Source organism: Oncorhynchus mykiss, chromosome 16, assembly GCF_057628025.1.
Source record: "Oncorhynchus mykiss isolate SJ-2025 chromosome 16, ASM5762802v1, whole genome shotgun sequence".
Lineage (NCBI taxonomy): Eukaryota > Metazoa > Chordata > Actinopteri > Salmoniformes > Salmonidae > Oncorhynchus > Oncorhynchus mykiss.
Genome location: NC_143037.1, coordinates 55,491,835 through 55,517,088, shown reverse-complemented (window position 1 = coordinate 55,517,088; position 25,254 = coordinate 55,491,835). Strand labels below are relative to the sequence as shown.

General features: G+C 41.2%; 2 protein-coding genes across 15 annotated transcripts in view; one reads left to right on the top strand and one right to left on the bottom strand.

Moving 5' to 3' along the window:
- The window catches only part of LOC110491094 (plasma membrane calcium-transporting ATPase 3), a 33,096-nt gene extending 21,263 nt beyond the window's left edge, over positions 1 to 11,833 (top strand). For 2 of the 8 annotated variants that reach the window (XM_036947219.2, XM_036947218.2), the window contains 5 exons: positions 2 to 213; positions 615 to 722; positions 1,501 to 1,683; positions 3,874 to 3,960; positions 10,431 to 11,833. In XM_036947219.2, coding sequence (XP_036803114.1) covers positions 2 to 213; positions 615 to 722; positions 1,501 to 1,683; positions 3,874 to 3,960; positions 10,431 to 10,862 — 1,022 coding nt within the window. In that variant the 3' untranslated portion in view covers positions 10,863 to 11,833. Of the gene's footprint in view, position 1; positions 214 to 614; positions 723 to 1,500; positions 1,684 to 3,873; positions 4,028 to 10,430 lie in introns of all 8 variants that reach the window. The other 6 variants (XM_036947223.2, XM_036947222.2, XM_090203406.1 and 3 more) reach the window with 3 other exon arrangements.
- Positions 11,834 to 12,534: 701 nt separating this feature from the next.
- Positions 12,535 to 23,187, bottom strand: LOC110492260 (bile acid receptor). Of its 7 annotated transcripts, none has more exons than XM_021566428.3 (12): positions 22,891 to 23,187; positions 19,642 to 19,711; positions 19,354 to 19,495; positions 17,408 to 17,776; positions 17,073 to 17,213; positions 16,641 to 16,771; positions 15,626 to 15,724; positions 15,411 to 15,510; positions 14,850 to 14,966; positions 13,729 to 13,821; positions 13,247 to 13,360; positions 12,535 to 13,034 (listed from the first exon to the last, which is right to left on the bottom strand). In XM_021566428.3, exons 3-12 carry the CDS (start codon positions 19,448 to 19,450, stop codon positions 12,817 to 12,819), a joined length of 1,479 nt encoding a protein of 492 aa, XP_021422103.3. In that variant the 5' UTR covers positions 19,451 to 19,495; positions 19,642 to 19,711; positions 22,891 to 23,187; the 3' UTR covers positions 12,535 to 12,816. The 7 variants fall into 7 exon arrangements, with proteins under 7 accessions (XP_021422103.3, XP_021422108.3, XP_021422104.3 ...); XM_021566433.3 differs by having other exon boundaries at positions 12,535 to 13,031; positions 22,891 to 22,949; XM_021566429.3 differs by lacking the exon at positions 19,642 to 19,711 and having other exon boundaries at positions 22,891 to 23,121.
- Positions 23,188 to 25,254: the final 2,067 nt, after the last annotated feature.

The window sequence follows — 25,254 nt, the reverse complement described above, 5'->3', positions numbered from 1 at the left end:
GGAGAGAAGATCTTCAACATTGATAGTGGACGCAACGCCCCTCTGCACTCTCCCCCCTCCGAGCACTACACGATCATCTTCAACACCTTTGTGCTCATGCAACTGTTCAACGAGATCAATGCCCGTAAGATCCACGGTGAACGGAACGTTTTTGACGGCATATTCCACAACCCTATTTTCTGCAGTATTGTGCTGGGGACTTTTTTAATGCAGGTAAGAGGACCATAAGCGTTTCCTTCTTATACGTTCAGGGATGGGCAACTTTGATGGGGGTGAGGACCACAACAAATCTGAACTCATCATGAAGGGCTGTAGTTGTTCACAGGTCTACGTGCCCACATCCATACCCCTCTGCTATTCTAACTCGCAACAGTAAATTCAGACCCCGCATGAGTACCGAGGGCTTTGAAAGAGGAGCATGCGGCCCACTAGCCGCCAGTTGCCCATCCCTGCTTTATATTATAGCAATACTAGTAACGTTATTCAACCATGTCATATACTGTACCTAATAATCATTACTACTTAATTATTGTCGCACAGGATATGTTGTGCTAACCAATGGCAACCACTTTTTGGGATCAAATCTCTCTCATCCTGTGTCTTGTTCTGTACAGTTTGTGATTGTGCAGTTTGGGGGGAAACCTTTCAGCTGCACACCGCTCAATGTGGAGCAGTGGCTGTGGTGTCTGCTCGTGGGAGTAGGAGAGCTGCTGTGGGGACAGGTACTTATGCTGGAGTTCATGTGTAAATGTGTTACCCAAACTGTGGTTCTACAGTGGTTTTGTGTCAAGAACTAATTAAGGTCTTTGACACAGACAAACCCACATATCCATAACCTAGTCTTTAGTTGGCTTTTACACAAGAAGGACTGCCTAACATGCTGACCAGACTGCACGCATGTTGATTTTGTCCACCCACACCAGACGCGATCAGGACACGCAAGTCCTGCCTCTCCCGTCTCCTAATTGGTTTTTAGGAGCCTATACCCATGTGGGTGATTGAAAGACGAACTGAGACAAACAACTCCAGTCCAGTTGGTAGTGGTAATGCACCTTAAATTTGGTTGCCAACCGCCATATAAATTCCAAAGAATAAGAAGAAGCCTGAAGGAGGAGAGATTCCTAGAAATGAACTCGGTTTACCCTTTCATCTATAGATTCATTGTTGGAGTAGAGGACCTTGTGCATTTCAGGTAAAATAACAACCCAATGTTTATATCCCAGGACAAGTTAGCTAGCAAAAGCAAGCTAGCTAGCTAAATTGCCATAAATGTTTAATACTTTTCACCTGTCTCCAAATTAATATAGTTGGTTCAGAGTTCATTTTGATATTTCAACCTGCGTGTCCTGATCATGTCTGGTGTGGGTGGACAAAATCAACATGCGCACGATGGCGTACGCAGACGTTTGGTCAGCATGTAAGACCCACCAGACCGAAACCCTTTGTTTTACAAGTTGTGTTCTTCTCCTTGTCAACTAACACTGACCCTGACCCAAACAGCTCATCACCACGGTACCCACCAGCCGCCTGCCCTGTCTGAAGGAGGCTGGTCATGCGCTCGGTAAGGAGGAGATGATTGATGATGACATGGCAGATGATGAGCAAGAGATTGACCATGCCGAGAGGGAGCTGCGTCGAGGGCAGATCCTCTGGTTCAGGGGCCTCAATCGCATTCAAACTCAGGTACAGTGCATTGGGCTCCACAATTCCCTGTCCCTTGTCTTTCTCCAACAAGGGCTGTACTGTAGTATGTACTGTACTGTAGCATGTACTGTCCTATGAAGAGGAGGCTTTTTTGCTTGCCCGACTCATCTCTGTTGATTTGTGTCTCTCTTTATTCACCTTTTGATGCCTTAATTCATTTCACCACAATTAATTCCTTGTTTTTTTATATGATATGAACACAGTGATGTGAACAGAGTAAAACATGCATGTAATATTCTCACTCAAAAAAGTTATATTTTATGAAATCTTATTTAAAACACAATGATTTTGGATCATTCTGTCAGATACCAAAGATGTTTTCCTATACAGAGCCTTCAGAAAATATTCACACCCCTTTACTTTTTCCACGTTTTCTTGTGTTACAGCTTGAATTTTGTGTATCTGCCCTACACACATAAAGTCAAAGTGGAATTTTGGTTTTATATATATTTTTGTATTAATTAAAAATGAGAAGCTGAAATATCTTGAGTCAATAAGTATTCAACCCCTTTGTTATGGAAGCCTAAATAAATTCAACAGTAACATTGTACTTAACAAATCACATAAGTTGCATGGACTCAATTATGTTCAATAATAGTGGTTAACATGATTTTTTATGACTAACCCCAGCTCTGTAACCCACACATACTGTAAGGTCTCTCAATCTAGTAATGATTTTTCAAGAACAGATTCAACCACAAAGACTAGGGAGGTTTTCCAATGCCTTGCAAAGAAGGGCACCCAGTCACTACAAAGATACAGGCATCCTTTCTAACCTTCCTTCCAGTTGCAGGAGAGGAAGAAAACCGCTCAGGAATTTCACCATAAGGCCAGTGATGATTTAAAAACAGTTACAGAGTTTAATGGTTGTGATATGAGAAAACTGAGGATGGATCAACAACATTGTAGTTACGCCAGAATATTAACCTAATTGGGAAAAGAAGGAAGCCTGTATAGAATCAAAAATATTCCATAACATGCATCATGTTTGCAACAAGACACTTAAGTAAATGTGGTAAAGAAATAAACTTTTAGTCCTGAAAATAACAGCTAAGCACAGGCAAAATCCTATAGGAAAACCTGGTTCAGTCTGCTTTCCAATGGACACAATGGACACTGGGAGACAAATTCACCTTTCAACAGGACAATAACCTAAATCACAAGGCCAAATCTAACCAAGAGACTTGCTAACCAAGTCTGAATGTTGAGTGGCCAAGTTACAGTTTTGACTTAAATCGGCTTGAAAATATATGGCAAGACTTAAAATGTCTGTCTAGCAATTATCAACAGCCAACTTAAGATAGCTTGAAGAATTTGGAAAATAATAATGGGTAAATATTGTACAATCCCGGTGTGCAATGCTCTTGAAGACTTACCCAAAAAGACTCACAGCTGTAATTGCTGCCAAAGTTGTTTCTAACATGTCTTGACTCAGTGTTTTATTTTGTATAAATGTTCACATTTTCTTCCTCTTTTAACATTACAGAGTATTTTGTGTAGATTGAAAACAAAACATTACAATCAAATTCATTTTAATCCCACTTTGTAACACGACAGAATGTGTTGTGTTACAAAGTTTCAAGGGGTGTGAATACTTACTGAAGGCACTGTATTTATCGATAGGACAAACATAGTTATGTATATTGTTGTAACCGATGAGTCATTTTGATTCCATTGCATGTTCAGATTTCTCACTAAAATACTTTTTCTCCTTCCTCATGTCATTGCTATTATTACAGATTCTGTCATTATTTTTTATGCACCCTTTGTTCATTGTTAATCAATCCTAAAAACAAGTATATGAAATATTTTACAAGTGTTGTAATTGTTGCCTTTCTTGTACACACACCAACATCTAGATGAGACATAGAAAAAAATTACTGGTCCATATTTTGAGGGCAACATCATTGATTAAAAACAGAGGTCTAAATTGGATTAGGTTTGTCTATTAAAATGCCTTTTTGTATCTAATACAGGCTTTTGATACCTCCATAGTGGAACATGACCTCTACAAAACTACAAAACTCCACTATACCATCCCTTTAAACGTGATTCATTCTGTGTGCTGGTTCCCTCCGATATGCATCACGGGGCCCCCTACCAACTGACATGAGTTACTGCACGACTGTCATGTCCTCTCTTTAATATCCTCTCTCTCTTCTCCAACAGATGGAGGTAGTGAGTACCTTCAAGAGAAGTGGTTCCTTTCAGGGTGCTGCGCGACGTCGCTCCTCAGTTCTCAGCCAACTCCATGACGTAACCAATATTTCTACTCCCACTCACGTAGTTCTCTCCACTGCCAATGCAACTGGTGCGCCTGGGAGTGAGTTTCTGCCATCCATTAACGGCACACAACAAAAAACAGTCCACTCACCATCATCAAAATGAGCATGTTGAAATGCACCTTTGCCTGCCCAGAAATACAATTAAGCATCAAAGATACGTGTGTTTGTCTATGTCCGTGTTTGTGTGTTGGGGAGTGGGGGAGCCAACACTGAGGCGCCTGACCCACTGACCTTTTCATTTGACTTTTTGTTGTTGTATTAGTTGTTAATTTAATATTTCTTTACATCCTTTTCACTACTACCTCATGATCTTAGTCCAGGATTCAATCAGAACCGTGCTAGCCGACAGCCGCATGACTCTTGTTAGAGTGTCAGGCTGCATACTCGTTTGTCTTCGTAATTCAATATAGACTACTTCACTTCTTCAAACATGATCATTATCTGGCCAGCAGTATTTAATGAATGCATAAAGAATATAATTGTTTTTTGTTATATTTTTTATGTGTGAAGATTTTATAGTCCTGAATGTTTTCTAATTTATGCTTTTCTAATGCACAAATAAGGAGAATGTAGGCTATGAATTTCTTTGAATGATTTTACATTTGAGTGTCATTATTTTTATCATTGATATAGTCGACACATGAAATCACCATTTTGAACTACTAATGTGGTAGGGAAAGAAGGGGTGGTTTTTGACAATGACCATCACTAATTTGACAGCTCATTTCCCAGTTATACCTCCAAAACCGCCTGAACAAGAGCCATGCGTTTGTCGGCTAACACGGGTTACCCTTAATCTGATTTAATCCTGTCCGTAATCTATTTCTTTATCTTGCTGCTTTGTTTGGCTTGACACAGTCTGTGATCAATTGTGTTTCAAACTGCCCAGAGAAGACGGTCTGTCTGCTCCTTATTTTCAATGAGATCGACATTTTATTCAGAGCATTACAATGACGCAGCCAATTTCTGAGATGACAAACCAAGGTAAAAAGGGACACACAAAAGAAAAATAGTTACATTTATTTTCCAGTGTGTGCGCTTCTGGAAAGTTGTAAACCTTCGAGTATAACCTGCAACAGTGACATTTCTGAGATATCTGTTTTTGGTCACCTTACCAATAAAACAATTTCTCTGTCCCTAGGTTCGATCAGACTGCCAAATCAGGATCTGCAGTGTTGCTTTGTACAAATAACTATCCTCATTTTACTTGGTTTCTTTTGTTCTCTCTTGTTGTAGGTTCTGCATCTCGTGAAGGAAGACGTTTTTATTTCCTTTCTATTTCCTAACATATGCCTACTTTTTTGTGTGTTTTTTTTGTCAGGTGTAGATGATTAAAAGACTAATTGTGATTTGATTGTGATTAGATCTTCCTGACCACCTCCAGTGGTAGTTAAGGACCCATTGTATCTGTATATTAATCAAGTGTAAACAGATCTGGATGGTCAAACCATTTAAATCATCATTATATCGGCCACTAAAATCATTGACCGCTAGCACCATTGACTTATAGCATCAGTAATCATCTTAAAAAATACATTAATTCATATTATTGTGAAAGAATGTTTGTCAAATAATTAGCATACAGGGAGGCACCAGGAAATCTGGTCAAATTGTGGACACAGTTGATGGATAAGAGACACATTTTTCACCATGTATAGACACGACAAACATTGATCAGATAGTGATTGGATCCTATTGATCAGGTCACAAAACCCACATGTTAGCGCAAGGTGTAAACCATGCAAGAGACAGGATTACACATCAGACTAGATTGTATTTGGGTGTAAAAGGTGTGATCTGGAGGTTTTTCTTTCCTTTGATCTGAAGGAGGTTAATTTGGATGCATGTGGTGTAATTGGTTTAATGCAATATCCATGCATTCATCCAACCAACCCACATAAAAAAAACAGTCCCTCAAGTGTTCAGCATTTTGCCTCATTTCCATTAAGGACTTCTTTATTTATTCGTCTCATTTATAAACAGCTCCAGATTACCTTGTCTATAAGGAAGATTAGTAGACATCTGAATGTAGGAACTCTAACTTCTAACTCTAACTATAGAAGGAATTTGCGTTGATCCAAGCAAGGTCTTTTACTTATTATTTTGCTCTTCAGCTTTATAGGTACGTATCATTTCCCCTTAATGTTCTCTACTTTCCAGACAGTATGGTTGTCAGTTTAGTGATCATAGGTAGCTCTCTATGGGCTGAATCCTAATTTGAGATCCATACGTGTGCAACACTCCAAACACACTTCCCAAATTAGGAGTCTGTTATATATGTTTATTACCACAATGTATGTTTTCCTTGTCCTATGTTTCTGTTTCTATGTTTTTACCCCTGTCCTAAGTTTCTCATGGCTTTATGAAGACTATGAATCACACTCACCTGTCCTAAGGACTTGTGAAGAAAATCCTAAATTTTGTGTCAGGGTTGGGATCATTTCAACTGAATTCAATTCAGGAATGGAATGTACATTGATGTACATTGATGGATGGTCCATTATCTTCACTGAGAATTGTTTTACCAATTCATTAATTTAATTTCCTCTTTGTTCCCTGAATTGACCGAGTGGAAATGAATTGAGCACAACCTTGACTATCATTAAGACCCGTCTGTCCTCCCGTAGTGTCATTCAATACGTCTGCAGCGTCCATGGGATTCAACCTCCACCGCAAAAAAACAGGCATTCTCATTTTCTTCTCAAAGTTAGGTGGCCCATTTCAAAGAAACCAAGTGAATACATTGACTTGAATAATATTTCATTTTCAACAGCTGTTTGGTATTGACCATTGTGGGACCTATACTCGAAAGTTTACAACTTCCGCAAGGGGACATTCATTCAGAGGGTACCTAAGAATGATGTGTTTTTCTAAATCATTTACTTAATGGAAACAAACAGCTCTTAGGAGAGAAAAAGAATTAGCACAAGTCAACCTTAACATTGTCTCTGTGTTGCCTCACTCCCTCTTCACAACATGGTTATTGGGTCATGTCGCTTCTTGTCCAAGATCTTTGTGGTCATTTTCAGAGGTAGAATGGGTATTTTTTTGGTTGTGCTTGCTACAAAAGTTGGCCTTTTTGGATGTGCTTGCTGGGGAAGTAAACAAACAAATCTTATTGTTTGTGCATGCTGAAGTACAGTACACTGAGCACACAGAATTCCTAATGCTCATCCATAACTCTGACTTTCGCGTGAATCCCTATTTTTAAATCAGCGTATGATTTAAACAAGGGTTACTTGCATGTACACTATATATACAAAAATATGTGGACACCCCTTCAAATTAGTGGATTTGGCTATTTCAGCCACACCCGTTGCTGACATGTGTATAACAGCAAGCACACAGCCATGCAATCTTCATAGACAAACATTGGCAGTAGAATGGCCTTAATGAAGAGCTCCGTGACTTTCAAAGTAGCACCGTCATAGGATGCCACTTTTCCAGCAAGTCAGTTCGTCCCATTTATGCCCTGCTGGAGCTGCCCTGGTCACCTGTAAGTGGCGTTAGTGTGAAGTGGAAATGTCTAGGAGCAACAACTGCTCAGCGAAATTGTAGGCCACGCAAACTCACAGAACGTCACCGCCAAGTGCTGAATTGCGTAGCGCATACAAATTGTCTGACCTTGGTTAAAATAGTCAGTACCGAGTTCCAAACTTCCTCTGGAAGCAAATTCAGCACAATAACTGTTCATCGGGAGCTTCATAAAATGGGTTTCCATGGCCGAGCAGCCACATGCAAGCCTAAGATCATCATGCACAATGCCAAGCGTCGGCTGGAGTGGTATAAAGCTTGCCGCCATTGGACTCTGGAGCATTAGAAACACATTCTCTGGAGTGATGAATCACGCCTTCGCCATCTGTCAGTCCGATGGACTCATTTGTGTTTGGCGTATGCCAGGAGAATACTACCCGCCCCAATGCATAGTACCAGCTGTAAAGTTTGTTGGAGGAGGAACAATGGTCTGGGCTGTTTTTCATGGTTCAGGCCCCTTAGTTCTAGTGAAGGGAAATCTTTACACTACAGCATACAATGACATTCTAGATGATTCTGTGGTTTCAACTTTGTGGCAACAGTTTGGGGAAGGCTCTTTCCTGTTTCAGCATGAGAATGCCCCCATGCCCAAAGCAAGGTCCATACAGAAATAGTTTGTTGAGATCGGTGTGATAGAACTTGACTGGCCTGCACAGAGCCTTAACCTCAACCCCATCGAACACCTTTGGAATGAATTGGAATGCAAGCCAGACTTAATCGCCCAACATCAGTGCCCGACCTCACTGATGCTCTTCTGGCTGAATGGAAGCAAGTCACTGCAGCAATGTTCCAACATCTAATGGAAAGCTTTCCCAGAAGAGTGGAGGCTGTTATAGTAGCAAAGGGGCGTCAACTCCATATTAATGCCCATGATTTTGGAATGAGATGTTTGATGAGCAGGTGTCCACATACTTTTGGTCATGTAGTGTATCAAGTTAGGATTCAGCCCGAAGTGTCCATCGCAACATAATTGCATTCATGTTCACATACTTATTTGCTCTACATCAAATTCTCCGTGGGAATGAATGTATTATTATGATTTGATTATACTTCACAATATGCACATCTCTTTACAATTTAGGACCAGTCATAGCAATTGCAGGAACACCTTATTTATGTTTTCCTCATTAACAATATTAAAGTCAACTTCACCATAATGCCTTTAAGACCTATGTTGAGTTCTGTGTCAATGGGTCCTGACTTTGAGTGGATGAATAACCCGTCATTTGTTATTATTTTTGTACAGGGACAGGGGTACACTCTTAGAAACAAGGGTTCCAAAAGAGTTCTTTGGCTGTCCCCATAGGAGAACCCTTTTTGGTTCCAGGTCAAACTCTTTTGGGTTCCTTGTAGAGCCCTCCGTGGAAAGGGTTCTACTTGGACCTAAAAGGGTTCTACCTGGAACCAAAATGGGTTATTCAAAGGGTTCTCCTATGAGGACAGCCAAAGAACCCTTTCAGGTTCTAGATAGCAATGTTTTTTCTAAGAGTGTAAGTTGTGGCTGGACACAGAAAAACTGGTGGTATATCATACATGTTTCACGTGCTTATTATGTGACTATGAGGAACAGTTTTGATACATTTGTTCTGACATTGGAGGTAAAGGTTTGTTGTACAACACTTGCAATTCCAGTGTGGTGACTATTGTGCCTTATGAAATACAACCATTGTCTACTATATTGACATGTTTGTACTGATCTGGTCGACTGTATTAATGTCCTTAAATCTAAAAACACCCGACTTGAGATATACCCAAAACAACTTACAAAGCACATGTTCAAGATATTCAATAGAAAGGTACAATTCACTCACAACAATTATTTAAAAAAGTTGAACTGATTAATTCACATACACTGTTATTACTGTGGCTGGTCTGTATTGTGGATGATTTTCCCTTTGATTTACTGGTGGCAAGCAGCATTATGGCTCATTGGACATTGCAACAGTCAGTAGATACAGTAGCTCATCCAACTGCGCCCATAAGCATTTTCTTCTGCATCAAGACAATCTCATGCACGACCACATTGAATGTGTTTTTTTTTTGTACAGCATGGCAGTAAACGAGGCTCTCACATGATCAGCCTGTCAGCATGTCAGTGGTTGTTTGGTTTGCAAACTGGTCTCAATCCCATGCTCTGTGTTCTAGTTGTTTCACCTGTCCCGTATGTACGTTTTATAGCTCTGTACAAAAAGGTTTCTATATTTGTGTGTGCGCGTGCGCGTGTGCGTGTGCGTGTGTCAGACAAGGTTGTACATCCATCAATGAGTATTTGATACATTTAAAATGTCTTATATTGAACTGACAACAGCAACTTTGATCTTTCATTATTTAAGTTACCTTTTCATTTGTTTTACTTCCCCTAAATTGCTTTAAAGTTACAGAGTATTCCCAGACGGACATGTACATATTGTACAAATACAGTAGGATTAATCCGGTCAGTGAGGCATTTCAATTCATAGGTAATTGATTGCCTTTAAAGAGACTGTACAGAAATGTTGCCTCTGGGCATGCTCCTGAACAAAAGGGATTCCATAAATCAGGGTTTCCCAAACTCGGTCCTGGGGGAGGGTCCTGGGGGGAGGGACCGAGTTTTGCCCTAAATGGACAAAAATAATATCTAGGAATTACCTCAATGGACAGAAAGAAGCACACCTGCCCACACCCAGGCAAACCTACAACAATAAAACTTTTGACTAAGAATTTAACTAACATTAAGTGGAATTTTCAGAAGAATCAAAAGTTGTATCTTTTCATAACAACTTTTTCAGGTAAGTTTAGTCAGATACATCTGCCACTGTGACGCTTTTTAAATACTAAATCTCTCTCCACTTGTTTGTCCCATCTATTCCCTTTTCCGTTCCGCATTTTCCCCCTTGTATGACCATTATTATACCAAACTCAACATAGATCCAAGTGGTGAAAGCATTCCGTAGTCCACTTTATGATGGCATTGAGAAGCCGGAATCCAAGAACTCCATCCACGACTTCATGGCACACCCGGAATTTCTCATCAATGACTCGGTCCACAACATCCCCTTGATTGACGAGACAGACATTGAAACCGAAGAATCAGAGCGCTCAGACTGCAACAACGTTCGCCTGGCTCTTCGCCAAGCTCCTCCCCTTGCCAAGCCCCCTCAGCCACCCTCTCGCCACCGCTCTGCCTCCCGCCCTGCCCCCTACCGCCAGCAGAGCCTCCCCGTTACACTCAACTGCAACAACAACGCCACTGCTGCTGCTGAGAACGGAGATCATCTGACCCCAAAAGATGCAAGACTACCAGCTGCTTCTCTCTGCCGCCCCGCCAGCCCATTGCACAACGTGGAGACCTGTTTATAACTACGATCTGGGGACATGGTTGATAAGAAGGGAGAGGAAACACCAATGACTTTGATGGACATGGATGTAACCCAACAAAGAGGGAATGAAGATGAACTGGACACGGAAAGAGAAAGTATTACCTGGAAATGACATTGTATAGACCAATGGTTTTATGGATTGTTTCATTGCCCGACCTTTCCCCCCACAGCCACTGCTTTTAGCCTCACTCTCTGCTTCAAAGCACTCTCAAATCCTCTCAAAAAGCTCCACAGTCCAACGATGCTAACCCCACCAGACTCTGATAAAGACACTTTTGAAATGTATATCTAGGCACGCAATAGAGGAGTGATTGGTGTAGTAGAGACAAGAATGAACTGGAATTGATTATTTTCCTTTTGGTTGAAATGATGAAAGACTCAATGGAAAGTGGAATGGGGTTAATTCATTCGGCTTTTTAAAAATATTATTGTCCAAATTATTACTGTTGTTATTACTACTGCAATTACTACTACAATTATTATATTCCAGTTAATGACGCTTCATTGATTAGCTTTATCTATCCATGTATGTATGTATGATGTATGTTTGTATGTATTGTTTGTTTGCTTAACTGCTGTATTTGTCTCCTTGTGTTTCTGTTTTTATATACTCCTTCTGGTCATGTCCTTCTTTTCCTTTTCTGTGTTTACATGTGTTGTGTATGTCTTGAAAAAGAAAAAAAGAAATATAACTATAGAAATACATTTATAAACACATACAACAACTTCAAAACACAAAAAGGTAACAATATAGTACATCTGCTATTAAAACAAAGTCACAAATTAAAAGTAGTACTCATGGTTTTGGTTCTTCTCTTCATGTAGATATGTCTTGAATTAAGTTATTCATTTGGACACTACCATGAACAGAGGGGACAACTTAACTGAGTATTCCAAATATTTTAAGTTGCGCATAAAGATTAAAGGAATTTATTTAAGTGATTATTTTATTAATCCCTGTTCATTCTCTTTATTTTTGTTTTTCATAACACAAAATGAAAAGGAAATGATTACTTTATGCACTTTAGAATCTATCAAACAACATCAGTGTGTATGTTTTATGCATTTCTACTCGACTATGCTTTACTGCTGTCAACTGTGATCAGTAGTGACAGCTTTTTCACAGGGGCACAGATAGATATCAGAACAATATCCATTGAATACATCTTTACCTTTACGCTTCACCTACGCTTCTACACTACATCGTTTTAAGAACATTTTAGTTTTTTGAATGTTGCAAATAGGATGTCTCCCAGCTTTGTGGAGCACTTATTAAAGCCGCCTGAAAGTTTATATTTCAGCAACCATGAGAAATAATTCCTTATATCACAGTGTATGTTTGTAGGGAGTGATGTGGTTACAATAGAAGTTGGACAACTGAGGTATCTGTACGGTGTATTAACATTTTTTCTGATGTGAGCCACAATTGATACCAATGCTGTTTTGCACTAGTCTGCCAAGCTACTACTGTCAACCCGAAACATCCCAGGTAAGTGTAAAATCATAAACATTTATATTTGAACAAACTTCCTCTTTAAACTCCAAGAGAACACTGTGTAACAGACCTACCAGAGCACTGTGTGGCAGTATAATGACCAGGTGGTTGATTCCACTTCACCATGAAAACAACACAAATAGGATGACTGCCAAGGTATGATAAAATACTTTTTTAATACCTTAATCTGTGCTCTCCATATAACAAAACTCACTTTGGTTTAACACCGGTCGGTGATTCAAACTTTACAGTAGAAACCAATCACTTAGAAGAATGGTATTGGTATTTTTCCTTATTAACATAACATAGTGTTACCTTAAATTGTTTGGTACAAACTTGATAAATCATTGAACATTAAGCAAAATGTAGATTATTTAAACCATTTGTTTGTGTCTCTGTCTCTCTGTTCTATCTCTGTTCTTCGTACTCAGTGTCTGTCTCAAGGCTGACTGTCCCAGAGCTGCTGTCGGAGCAGGGTGAGGTGGTTGTGTCGTAGCGTGCGCAGTTCTGTGAGTCTCCCCAGCAGGCGAGCGAAGCGCTGGGCTCCCTGAGGGCCCTGGGCTCCATACCGGGCTCCGCACACCCTGGACAGCAGCTCCATGGTCAGCTCCTGTAAGCTCTCCACACACACCACCGCCCGCAGCGACGCTTCGTCTGCTAACAGAGCCAGATGACAGAACGACATAGAGTTGGTCGTCACTATCTGGCCAAGCTAGAGGAGATGTTCAGACACGCTTGGAGGAAAATGATAAGTCAATAAAGAGTGTGTCTTTATCAACTAAACATCTTGTGTAATAGTATTTAAAATAAATTAACAAATACATTTAGCCTTTCATACAGTAGTGTGTCAGGCATAGAGAGCCAGTCACCTGAGCATAGCAGTGCTGTAGCAGTGAGCAGGGCATATTCAGCCTCCGTCACCCCCAATGCAGCCATGCTGTGGAAGAAGTTGAGCACCGGTCCTAGCAAGTCCTCATTGACTCCTGCACAAAGATGCATGGAAACAGTACAAAACCCAATTTCCCTTATTTTTCACTGTACGCTTGCTTCATTTTAATATCTTTAAAGGGATAGTTCACTATTTTGAAGTTTTAGCATATTTTCGACACACCTGGGGTGTTGTGGTTTCATCCAAACAGTTTTTAGTTTTTTTGCCTGTTATTTATCAAAGTCCAGATTCTCGGACTAGGATTTTTAAAGTCTGTAACAATACTAGTGGAAAATAAGATAACATGTCAAATAAACTATCCCTTTAACTTGAACCTCTCTTCAAATAGTACTGTAAATAAAGCTCATAAGATGGGATACTATGGTGGTGAGTACACTATTTAGATAGGACAGTGTGCCTTACCTGAATTTACAGGGCCGGTCCCACTATGAATGTTTTCCTTGGACTCTAAGGTTTTCAGCCAATGATGAGTTGAGATGTTGAAAGGTTGTAGTGCTTGTAAAATAAAATAAAACAATGAGCTCTCTGGCATAATCGGCCCGGTTCCATTTCCTTCCCTAGCTCCTACCTTTTCAGTACACAGTAAATCAAGGAGAGTTGGAATCATAGTGTTCACTGGAGTTATCTTAACCCTCAACAGAGTGATTTGGCTCCCTGGAGTGATAACTGGTGTTCATTTGGATGTGTACTTTTAACTTCCTTAAGAGTAACCAGAGAGATGGATTGATATCTATGGAGGATCCACAGCCCCCTTACATTGCTTTGGAGTACAGTGCAAGAAGTGCTTTATTCACTGTGTTAAAGTTTTAACTCTCACAGGGGGGGGATTTTTTGAATTATTTGTTTCAATATCTGTGTTTTCGCATGTACTTTGATTGTTATTGATCTTATGCTACACAAAGATATATAACTTACATTTTTCTAAACAAATCTAATCCGTAAGAGGTTACTGAGATGGTTATTCCAGTTTAGGTGATCTAGGTGTTCTCAATATACTCAGTCTTTACTCTGATAATCATTCTGAATGCAGGTTGCGGGTGATGAAAATATCAAATTGTTGGATAGCCTCGCTAGAGATCACTAGACATCACTTAGCAAGCCAGCATTACGTAATCATTTACTCAAAAGGCACACTGGGAAATATGCAAATAAGGCTTTACACCCTACAGTAAAAGGTAGTGAACTGCTAGAGTAATGTACTCTGATGGAGTTGATTGTTAATTTAAAACACATACAAGTGTGAAATGGCATGTAGTTACATTTAATCAACTCTGAGAGTTTAATGTGATTGGATATGTACTCTATTTAGTGTATATGTTCAAAAAAAATTGTAATCTACCCCATGACCAGGTTGGTTTTAACAAAAAATGTGGTTGGACCCATTAACCCCCAAATGGTGTTGAATGTGACCCCATGGGAGTTAAATGAACTCTTGTAATTGTACTGTGTAGCGTGCTGAAATGGAGCCAGGACAAATGAGTCAGACACCCACAAGCCTCATGTTGGTGTGGTGGTGTCAATACCTGGGCTAGAGGCTGCTGGGTTCTGGGTGAACTGCTGAGCTGATAGCAGAAACATGACTTCCACAGATGAACTAGAGAGGAGGGTGGTCTGGTCCGAGCAGTCCAAGAGCTCAAAGCCTACATAGACACCAGACACTAGATTAGTTTACACGACAGGAGGTATCAGAGTGGCCTCAGAGAGAGAAACAGGGCTGTTTTTATTTTTTATTTATTTAATTGGGCCAGTCAGTTATGAACAAATTCTTATTTACAATGACGGCCTACCTCGGCCAAACCCTAACAACGCTGGTCAAATTGTGCACCGCCCTATGGGACTCCTAATCACTGCCGGTTGTGACACAGCCTGGAATTGAACCAGGGTCTGTAGTGACGACTCTAGCACTGAGCTGCAGTGCCTTAGACCGCCACGCCACTCGGGAACCCTTTTCATTTTGGTTTTGATATGAAAACATATGGTAGGTGAAAGCAACATGGTGTAAGCTTAGCAGGTATATGCTTTCCATATCACTGCAGAAACAAGAAAGGAGAGAAAGCTTATGTATGAGGTGTGGCCCAACTCACCAGGTACACTCTTGGCGAACTGCAGCAGCCTCTGAGAGGGAGGGCATGCCATGTCTGTTAGTCTGTCTCCACCTACCTCCGTACAAGTCCACTCAAACACCTGCAGAAAAAAACTGCCTGAATAAGCTCTGAATGAGATTAGTAGAAAAATTACAACATATCTTTAAAATCTCAATCCACAGACAACAGAATTACTATTCTTATCAGCGACCCACCCTACAGTGTGTAGTGTCCTGCGCACTGTACTGCCGATGAGCCTCCACCATCCTGTCCAGCACATGCTTCTGTTCTACTGACAAATTTGCAGACACTACCTGTTACAGGAAAAAAATCATTACAAACAGATAATTTGATGGCTGAGTGAAATTACAACACACGGGGCACAGACGTCAGTTCAACGTCTAGTTTTGATTTACATTTGGATGAGTTGTAAAAAAAAATACGTCACCTTGTCATTGGATTTAGGAAATTCCCTTACGCTGAGGAACTTTGGCAAATCCAATCTGGGGCGTATACATTATGCCGAGTCTGTTGCAAAACGTTTCTTAAACAGAAGCAAAAGGAACGAAACGGAGAGGGACCTACCTGAATTGTCTAATATAAACTCTTGTTTTGCTCTATTGGCTTCTGTTGGGTTCTTAACGGTAAACTGTTTCCGTAATAAATAAGCCCCAGTTTTCCACGCTGATTTATCATCATCACATTGAATGTTTTGGTTGAAATTAAGAAAAAACAACGTTGATTCAACCATTGTTTGTCCAGTGGGACCATTCTGACACAGACTTGGAGTATAAGCAGCGTCGTATTACAGGGCACCCCAATTAGAAATCAGTCAAAAGTGTTACAGGTTGCTGGTCCATCCTACTATTAAGAGGCCATTCCAAAGACCTATGCAATGTTAAAATAAATTGATCTGGGACATCCCCCTGACGGTCCCAGAACTTAAACAGGAAATCTAAGAAAGTGATCTGGGAGAGGGCCACCTTTGAACAAAAGTAAGGAACAGATCTGTGGTTCTCCATTGATACAATCCATCTGACAAGATGATCATCCAAAGGTCTGTAACTATTCTAGGCCCTTCGAATATTTGATCTTGGGGTATCTTTCAAAAAGTGTCAAGCTACAATGTCCTTGCCGTTCAGAATATCCAAGAAATGTAGCACAATGGCGAAAGGTCAGAAAACTAGATGAGAAGGTTTGAATGTAGGAGGAAAAGAGAAAGTGATGTACCTGTCCTGATAGCCTGCTGGTGGAGCTGACTCTCCTGCTCCCCATGTTCTCCTCCTCCTCAGGCCCTCCTCCTCTGTGTTTGGTCCCCTTCCTCAGCCTCTTGGACTGGCACTGCACCTCCGTCAGCAGACCTGGCAACACAATTGCCTCTGTCAGACTCACATAGGCAAATATATTTTATTTACTTATTGTTTATTTACACAAGGGTATTGAGATCATACACATTTTTCCAAGGGATCCCTGTACAAGGTATTTTGGTTGTCTTCGCAATTAAATTATGTCCGCCTGGCTATAAATTGGAGATATGAAGATTCAAGATTCAAGATCTTATTGTTAGCTTATTCTGCCTCTCTTCAAATGATTGACATTGCTTTCAGCTAAATACAGTTTCAAATATCCCTACAGCCTTTTTGATATGGTATGTCCCCTCACATTCAGCCAGCATGCCCACAGCACGACATTTCTGCAGGCGGCAGTCCTGGCACTTTCTCCGCATGTACATGTCCATCTCACAGCCTCCGCCACTTTTACACCGGTACACTGCTTTCTTCGTCACACTCCTTCGGAAGAAACCTGAAACACAGGAGGATCACCACCTCTAGTTGGGGTCCATTTCAATTCAAGTCAATCCAGATAAAGACGTTTTTTCATTTAAATTCAAACCCCATATTCAGACAGATACCGGAAGTGACGGGCTCTATGATAAACTTTCCGGTTGACCACCCAAATGTTGTTGTAAACATTGACGAAAACACTGCCTCCCCTACCTTTGCAGCCTTCACAGGTGAGGGCGTTGTAGTGGTAGCCAGAGGCTTTGTCCCCACACACCACACACAGCTCATCCTGGCCCCTCACCCTTCCTCCTGGACCCAGCCTGGTCCTCTTTACCAGGGACAAACCTCCCCCACCTCGCCCCTTCCCCAGGCTTCCACACTGGGGCTCCGGGCTGGGCTCACAGGGAGTCTCCAGGCAGTGGGGGCTGTAGGCGTGGGTGGAAGGTGGGTGGAAGGGCTGGGAGGACGGCGGTCCGTAGACAGAGAACTGCACATTGATGGGGCTGTACTGCTGCTGGCTGAAGGCTAGGCCCTGTAGGTCTGGCTCCTGGAAAGGGTAGCCCAAAGGGTCCCCCAGCACATCTGTGTGATGAGGAAATGACACAAAATAAATGGATTTGGTGCTTTCATCCTGAACCCACCGGTTAAGTTTAAGTCACACTGGTTTCAAGTCAAAGTGCATCACAAGAATGTGATCGTTGTCCACCATCTTACGGGATTCATGCATGACTTAATGTATTTTATTGGTCCTATGGGACTTAATAAAACAACGTCAGAGCGAGACCTTGTGAACCAGTTTGGACTGTGGAAACAGGATGCAGCTGAGAGGTTACAGGGGCATTTTACCATTTACATATTTTTATAGAGTTTTATTCAGTATTTTATTGCCGCGTAGATCGGTGTCTGATGATGTCTTATGAGCGTAGCGGGGGGAGGGGCGGTGGAGCTGTGAAGCATTTAGCAAATTCAAGTCCCGTCTCCACAGAGGGAACATGTGTCACCACTGGTCACAGATCAGCCCTAAATCAGTCACTCTGATCAGAAGGATCCACTTCCATAAGTTGAGTCTCTTAGCGTTTTATTAGTTCAGATAAGAACTTAAATAATGAGAGGTTATTTATTTTAAGCACAAAAAAAATGGAATGATTAATGTCCATCCCTTCTCAAAATGCATCAATACTACTGGATGTATAAGTTACATTGTACTCAGGTGCACATCAAGTGTCTTCATACCATATCAGCCTGGATATTCATCCATAGCTATGAGCTCTTATAAGATGTCCTGACATGTACTGAACACCACAGTGACCTCTAGAATCCAACCTATGACCCTTCCTTTCTGAACAACAACACTCACCCTATCCTCAGCCACAACCCGCCTCACCCCTTCTCTTTTAGAACCATGACTCTCTCTATTTTTCCTCCCCTCTATCCTTCTCTCTCTCTTTGTCTTCATCACCACTTTCCTCACGCATCCCGTCTTTCCTCTACGTCTCACAGATGTTTCCTGTCCTGGCGAGGATGGAGGCCAGTATTGAGTATGTGCTTGCGTGACAACGCTGTGGTGATCTCTGTTTGTAAACCGTTTCAGCACTATGTAAACACCCAGGCCTCCCTCCCTCTGTCCCACGCACACTAACGCTACCCCCCATTATTTAGCCATATCATATCCACCCCTCAGCCAGGAGAGGAGAGGACCACAATGTGAAGAAGCCACATAATTAGGGTTAGGTCACAACACTCCACTGCAACCATTATAAATAGGCCCTAGTTCCAAATTCAAATGCAAATTCTTTGTTAGCTAACATCCTGTGTACTGGAAATGTGGCAGGCTATCCTGTAAGTATTTTCCATTCAGATTTATTTAATAAAAACAGTTGTTTCTAAATGTATAAGGTTACCCCAGACTTTATGTCTTCTTGCAAGTCTCCCCCTCTAATCTACAGGCCTATGGCACTACAAATGATGATAACAGAAAATGATAACAGCATAAACATATAATATAAATGAAATATAAATGTATAATCATGACATTTTGATTTGATTAGGTCATCACCACACAATTACAAAGTATACATTGTGTTTGGATAAGCACACCATCAAATCGGACTAGATTGCTTTAGTATAATTGCAGAGTCCAGATAAAAAGAGTCCCTCACCGTAGTACTGCAGAGGCTCGGTGATGCCATACCCATCAGAGGCAGAGAGGTAACCACCGGCAGACATGGTCATCTCCGACTCACTCCACTCTCTCATCTGGACAGCTGATCCACAGTCAGTCTCTGGGAACACCCGCTTAATCTATCAACACACATACGGGGAACCACACACCTGAGGAATCTGCAACTCTCCAAACATTTCTTTATATCAATGCTTGACGACAGGTCTCCTCAGTCTCCTAGCTGTGATATCATTGCCTATTTTAAGCTGCGCTCTGAGATGCAAACCTAAAGGTTACTGTTGTCCACAGTGAAGGCGTGCAGCTGAAGTCTGTGGCAGTGCGATGGATCTCTGCTCCTTTGGGAGGCATCAGGGGGAGACGAGGGACAGAGAGGAGAGTGTGAGAAGAAGAGAGAGATTGGACTCAAGTCCAAACAGCTGTCCTGGCTTGGAGTTCAGAGGAAAGAGAGAGGTCCTGTCATATGGGGGCCTGTCCCTGGTGGGGAGCTTAGGTTTGGCATGGGTGGATGGATCCCACCCCACCACGGACCAGGAGTTCACAGAGTGGGATCAATGAGTTAGCTGGAGCTGGCAACTCACCCCAATCTTGTCTCTGTACCAACATAACTGGACATGACCAGTGGTCAGTCTTTATAATATTTATTATTTTTTCCAGAAAGATCTTGATACCTTTAATACTCTTCCCCATCTACACCATATACTATTAGTATGCTGTAGTTACTCTTCCTGGGTAAGTAGTGTGTGTGTGGGTGTGCATGCACAGCCGTTTGCATGCTTGTTGTACGTGTGTGCATGTGAACACAATAGTGTGTATGTGTTCATGTGAATGACTGAGTGTGTTGTGTATGTGTCTGAGAGTAAATGTACGTGGATATGTGTGTACATGTGTATGTGTGTGTGTTGTAAGAATGTGTGTTGTAAGAGTGTATGTGAAAGCTCATATTTGCGGCCCCCAGGGAGTGTTTACTCGGATTCTGTTTGCTCTGTTTGTGTTGCAGTTAATATTTGACACTAGTCAGGTTTTGAGTTTAGGAAACTCGCCCCCCCCCCCTCCAAAGTTGACTGGGTCATGTCGAGCCCTGACGAAAGAGAGAAGACCCTAGATTTGCCCTAACCTCTCCCTGATGGGGTTTGACATGTAGCATGATTCTAGCAAACTAATGGTGTCCTTCCCACCCTGACCCCATTCCTCAACTGTCAAATTACACTGGCCTGTCTGTGAACCAAGCCGACCAACGAGCAGCATTTCATTCAATGATCTACCCCACGTGCTGAGCGTCTGTGCTGAGCAAGCAGTGCAAAGGAGAAGGTACACCGTAGGTAGGATGCATTTACAGTATGCACACATGCATAACATTGAGTATTAACAGTGATAATAGTTATGGTGACTATTTAGTTATGCTTCACTAATTCATGATCGTGCATGCAGTCCTCTGTTCATCTCTAATGGGCCATTCCAAGCCAGGAAGGCCCACAAATATTTAAAACCCTTTTAAGACCAATGCATGCCTCTTGTAAGACAGTATGATCCCTGAACCGCAGATGATACAGACAACATCTTGGTGTCATTATCCTCTTTATAACTTTATAATGTGCTCTAAAATATGGAGTATGTCTAGATTCTGAAATAAAATCACATTGATTTATTAATCATAAAAAAATATTAATATGAATATCTCAAAGCACCCTTTTCGATTTAGCCAATTTTTTGGACATATTGTTTGGAACAACATAGTCTTGAAACACTTCACATTTCCAGAGTGGTGCTCTGCTACCTTTGAAGCAAACAAAGCAACCTCAAATTAACATTGTGTCGTCTTTGGATCCAACTAATCTCACTCCATCTGGTACCTAGGCACAACTGACTAGCTAAGGTCCCCGATTGAAAGAAATCCCAAATACCCTAATGTCATTATTACATTTGTTTGAATTTCTTTGTCATTGTACAATTACCTTAACAAATCCCAGGAGAGGCTTCTGTTGTCATATTCCCCTGTCACGTGTACTGTTGCATTAGTCATGTCTTCACAAAGCTTGCTACCCCTTATACTGTACCCTCCAAGAGAGTGAGAGAGCATGATAACGGAGGGAACGCATACACTACAGTGGATGTGGCTGCGCATTCATTCATTTCCCTCTTCATAATGAGTGATGGGGACAATTTCTTGGAGTGTATACATGTGGCCATGGATCTTCTAGTGTGGCCCAGTTGTCACTGTTGGACAAGGGCCTGAGCATGTACATCCCCAAGGGAATCATTCTGGAGGAGGAGGGTAAGGGTGGGATAAACACATGACCCTTGATTCACTCAACGTTTGGACTGAAGGCTGTAAGCACACAATAAATATCTCTCTTTCTCTAAACCTCTAGTACGTCTTCCCAGCTTGGCTCTTTATCACTGCACACTGTTTGCTGGTAGCCTGACTCAGATAGCACAGTGTTTACTGATTTAAACAGGAAACTGACGCTTAGATTAGAGTGGCCTTGCAGGGAGGGCCAGGGGATGGATTTGTGGTTAAAGTCCAGTGCTAAAATAGATCACATGATTTGTAAATACTTGTAAATACTCTAAATGTTACTACAGTTAATGCGAATTGACTAGACCGTTGTTGTGAAATGTCAAAAGGAACATAAATGCTTGCTTAGTACATCACATTTTCACCTCTTGAAGTTATCGCCCTAACTAGATCCAAACAGTTTATAATCTGTTTTAGAAATACATTCTAGGAACGCAAAGCGAGGCGGCCATCTCTGTCGGCGCCGGAACTCTGAACATACTGAACATACTAACATAATATACACAATGAAAGTCTTTGATTTCAGCTTATCTGTTGTTGCTTTAGAACGCTTGAGCATAGTACAAATGCAGTTTTCAGAAAATGTTTCTCTCTCAAATGGATTCCATAGAATCAAGATTTTTGTTTTTCCCCCTTACTGTACTGTAGATGCAAGCCTACCAACTTAATTTTCCTTATCCATTACTTGTTTGTAACAGCAGGTCTTAAAAACATTTACAAACGAGTTAGGATACTGTTGTCATGACTAAACGGACACAGAGTCAAGTCAAAACACTGGCTCGGCATTGTGGCAAAAATATTTGTAAAAGTCCAAGTGTAACCACCAAACCTCTCGAACCTATCCAATGTCAGTTCCTTAATGCGTGCATCAATAATGTATTTTTTTAAATTAAGACTTAGTTGGAGTAAATTACCCTTCCAAAGCACACTGTTAAAACTTCTTAAATCTCTTTGTAAGTCTGTAAGATAAGATGCACTATGGCACCTTGGCACTTCATCTATCAGGTAGCAGGTTACTCAGGAGAAGTAGGACAGCTAAGCCTCTTCACATCAACAAGACAACTTCACAGCAACAATCAACAAGGAACATGATAGTAAAACTACGGTTTTCAAATACACAGTCCATAGTAGAGTTTGAATAACGGATCAAATTGAAATAAAATTATAAATATACTCTTCATCGAGTAAAATGTATTAAAAAGAGTGATATGAGCTCACCAGTGGTGGTCTTCTCCTCGTGTGCTGACTTCTGATAGCCTCCTGATTTTTCCTCCCCTTACATTTGTAATGTTGACTGCAGTTCAGCCTCTACACTTGCCAAACACGCACTCGTACACAATCACAATCACGCACCCGCGCGCGTGCCCACACACACACACACACACACACACACACACACACACACACACACACACACACACACACACACACACACACACACACACACACACACACACACACACACACACACACACACACACACACACACACACACACACACACACAAACTTTCTCTCTCAATCAAGAGACAGTCACTCATTCATGCACATTACCTTGCTTAGGACCCAATATCAGAAACATTGTATGAGGTGGATAAGGATTTTAGATACCATGGATGTCTTTCAAGAAGACAAGGGGCACTCAAAGTAGATTCACTTTCCTGAGAAAATGCACACCTTGCTTTGGCCTACTCCATAAGGTTAAATCTTAAACAATAGTTGATACATCCCTCAATGAATTGCATTATGTTAAACTAGAGAGCATAGAGGGATATATAGGAAGTATGCGGAGCGAAGGGGAATGTGTGTGTGATGGTGTGGGCTCTGGCCCTGCAGTGAGAGAGAGCAGGCTCATTAAGACATTCCCAGTATTGTGTGTTTATAAACAGCCTCTTGTTCGTCCCAGTGATGGATGATGGCCCACTATCACTGGCTCTTCCTGCTGCCCTCTGTAAGAAGCCCTGGGACTGCCTAGGAACACAACCTCTTTGCCACTGTTTCACAACCGACTACAACTACATGCACGCACACACTCCTACTCCCTCACTGTCACTGCATGAGATCAGCCCCCCACACAGTTCATCTCCTTTTAGAACCCATCGTGATAGTTTTGTTCTGACCTTTCCTCCCTCGCTGGGTGGGCCCTCAATGTCACTTATATGTGTGTACGTGTGTGAGGGAGAACGTGTATGTGTGCGTGTGTGAGAGGAGGGTTTCTCAGGGTCAGAATTCCATAACTAGTTTTTTTCAATAACAGGACAGTAATAACAATAACTGCACTAATAAAGAGAAACAACATGGCTGTGTCTTCCAGGAACATTAGAGTCAGTGACAGATCTACCAGGGTCCCGGTCTACCAGAGTGTGGAGTGGAAAGGTCAGAGGTCAGCTTGACCTCCACATGACATGATAAATTAAGGTTGAGTGTACACGGGGTAAAGTCAAGGTTACAGTTGGGTAAAATGGTGAAATACATGTTACTATTGAAATACAAGATAGTATTTAAAGGGTGCTGCATTGCATCTATTTCTAGATGTTTGATTATGAATGTCTTAAAAATATACTTTATTTTAGTTTTTACAATCAACAGTAAAATTTACAACGTACATTTTTTTGGTTGTCATAAAAGGACAAGTAAAATCCACACACACACACACACACACACATATACATACACACACATATACACATACACATATACATATATATATATATATATACACACAGTGGGGCAAAATATATACAGTATATATATATATATATATATATATATATATATATATATATATATATATATATATATACAGTGGGGCAAAAAAAGTATTTAGTCAGCCACCAATTGTGCAAGTTCACCCACTTAAAAAGATGAGAGAGGCCTGAGAGAGGCCTGTAATTTTCATCATAGGTACACTTGAACTATGACAGACAAAATGATTTGAAAAAATCCTGAAAATCACATTGTAGGATTTTTTATGAATTTATTTGCAAATTATGGTGGAAAATAAGTATTTGGTCAATAACAAAAGTTTCTCAATACTTTGTTATATACCCTTTGTTGGCAATGACAGGGGTCAAACGTTTTTTGTAAGTCTTCACAAGGTTCACACACACTGTTGCTGGTATTTTGGCCCATTCCTCCATGCAGATCTCCTCTAGAGCAGTGATGTTTTGGGGCTGTTGCTGGGCAACATGGACTTTCAACTCCCTCCAAAGATTTTCTATGGGGTTGAGATCTGGAGACTGGCTAGGCCACTCCAGGACCTTGAAATGCTTCTTACGAAGCCACTCCTTCGTTACCCGGGCGGTGTGTTTGGGATCATTGTCATGCTGAAAGACCCAGCCACGTTTAATCTTCAATGCCCTTGCTGATGGAAGGAGGTTTTCACTCAAAATCTCACGATACATGGCCCCATTCATTCTTTCCTTTACACGGATCAGTCGTCCTGGTCCCTTTGCAGAAAAACAACCCCAAAGCATGATGTTTCCACCCCCATGCTTCACAGTGGGTATGGTGATGCAACTCAGCATTCTTTGTCCTCCAAACACGACGAGTTGAGTTTTTACCAAAAAGTTCTATTTTGGTT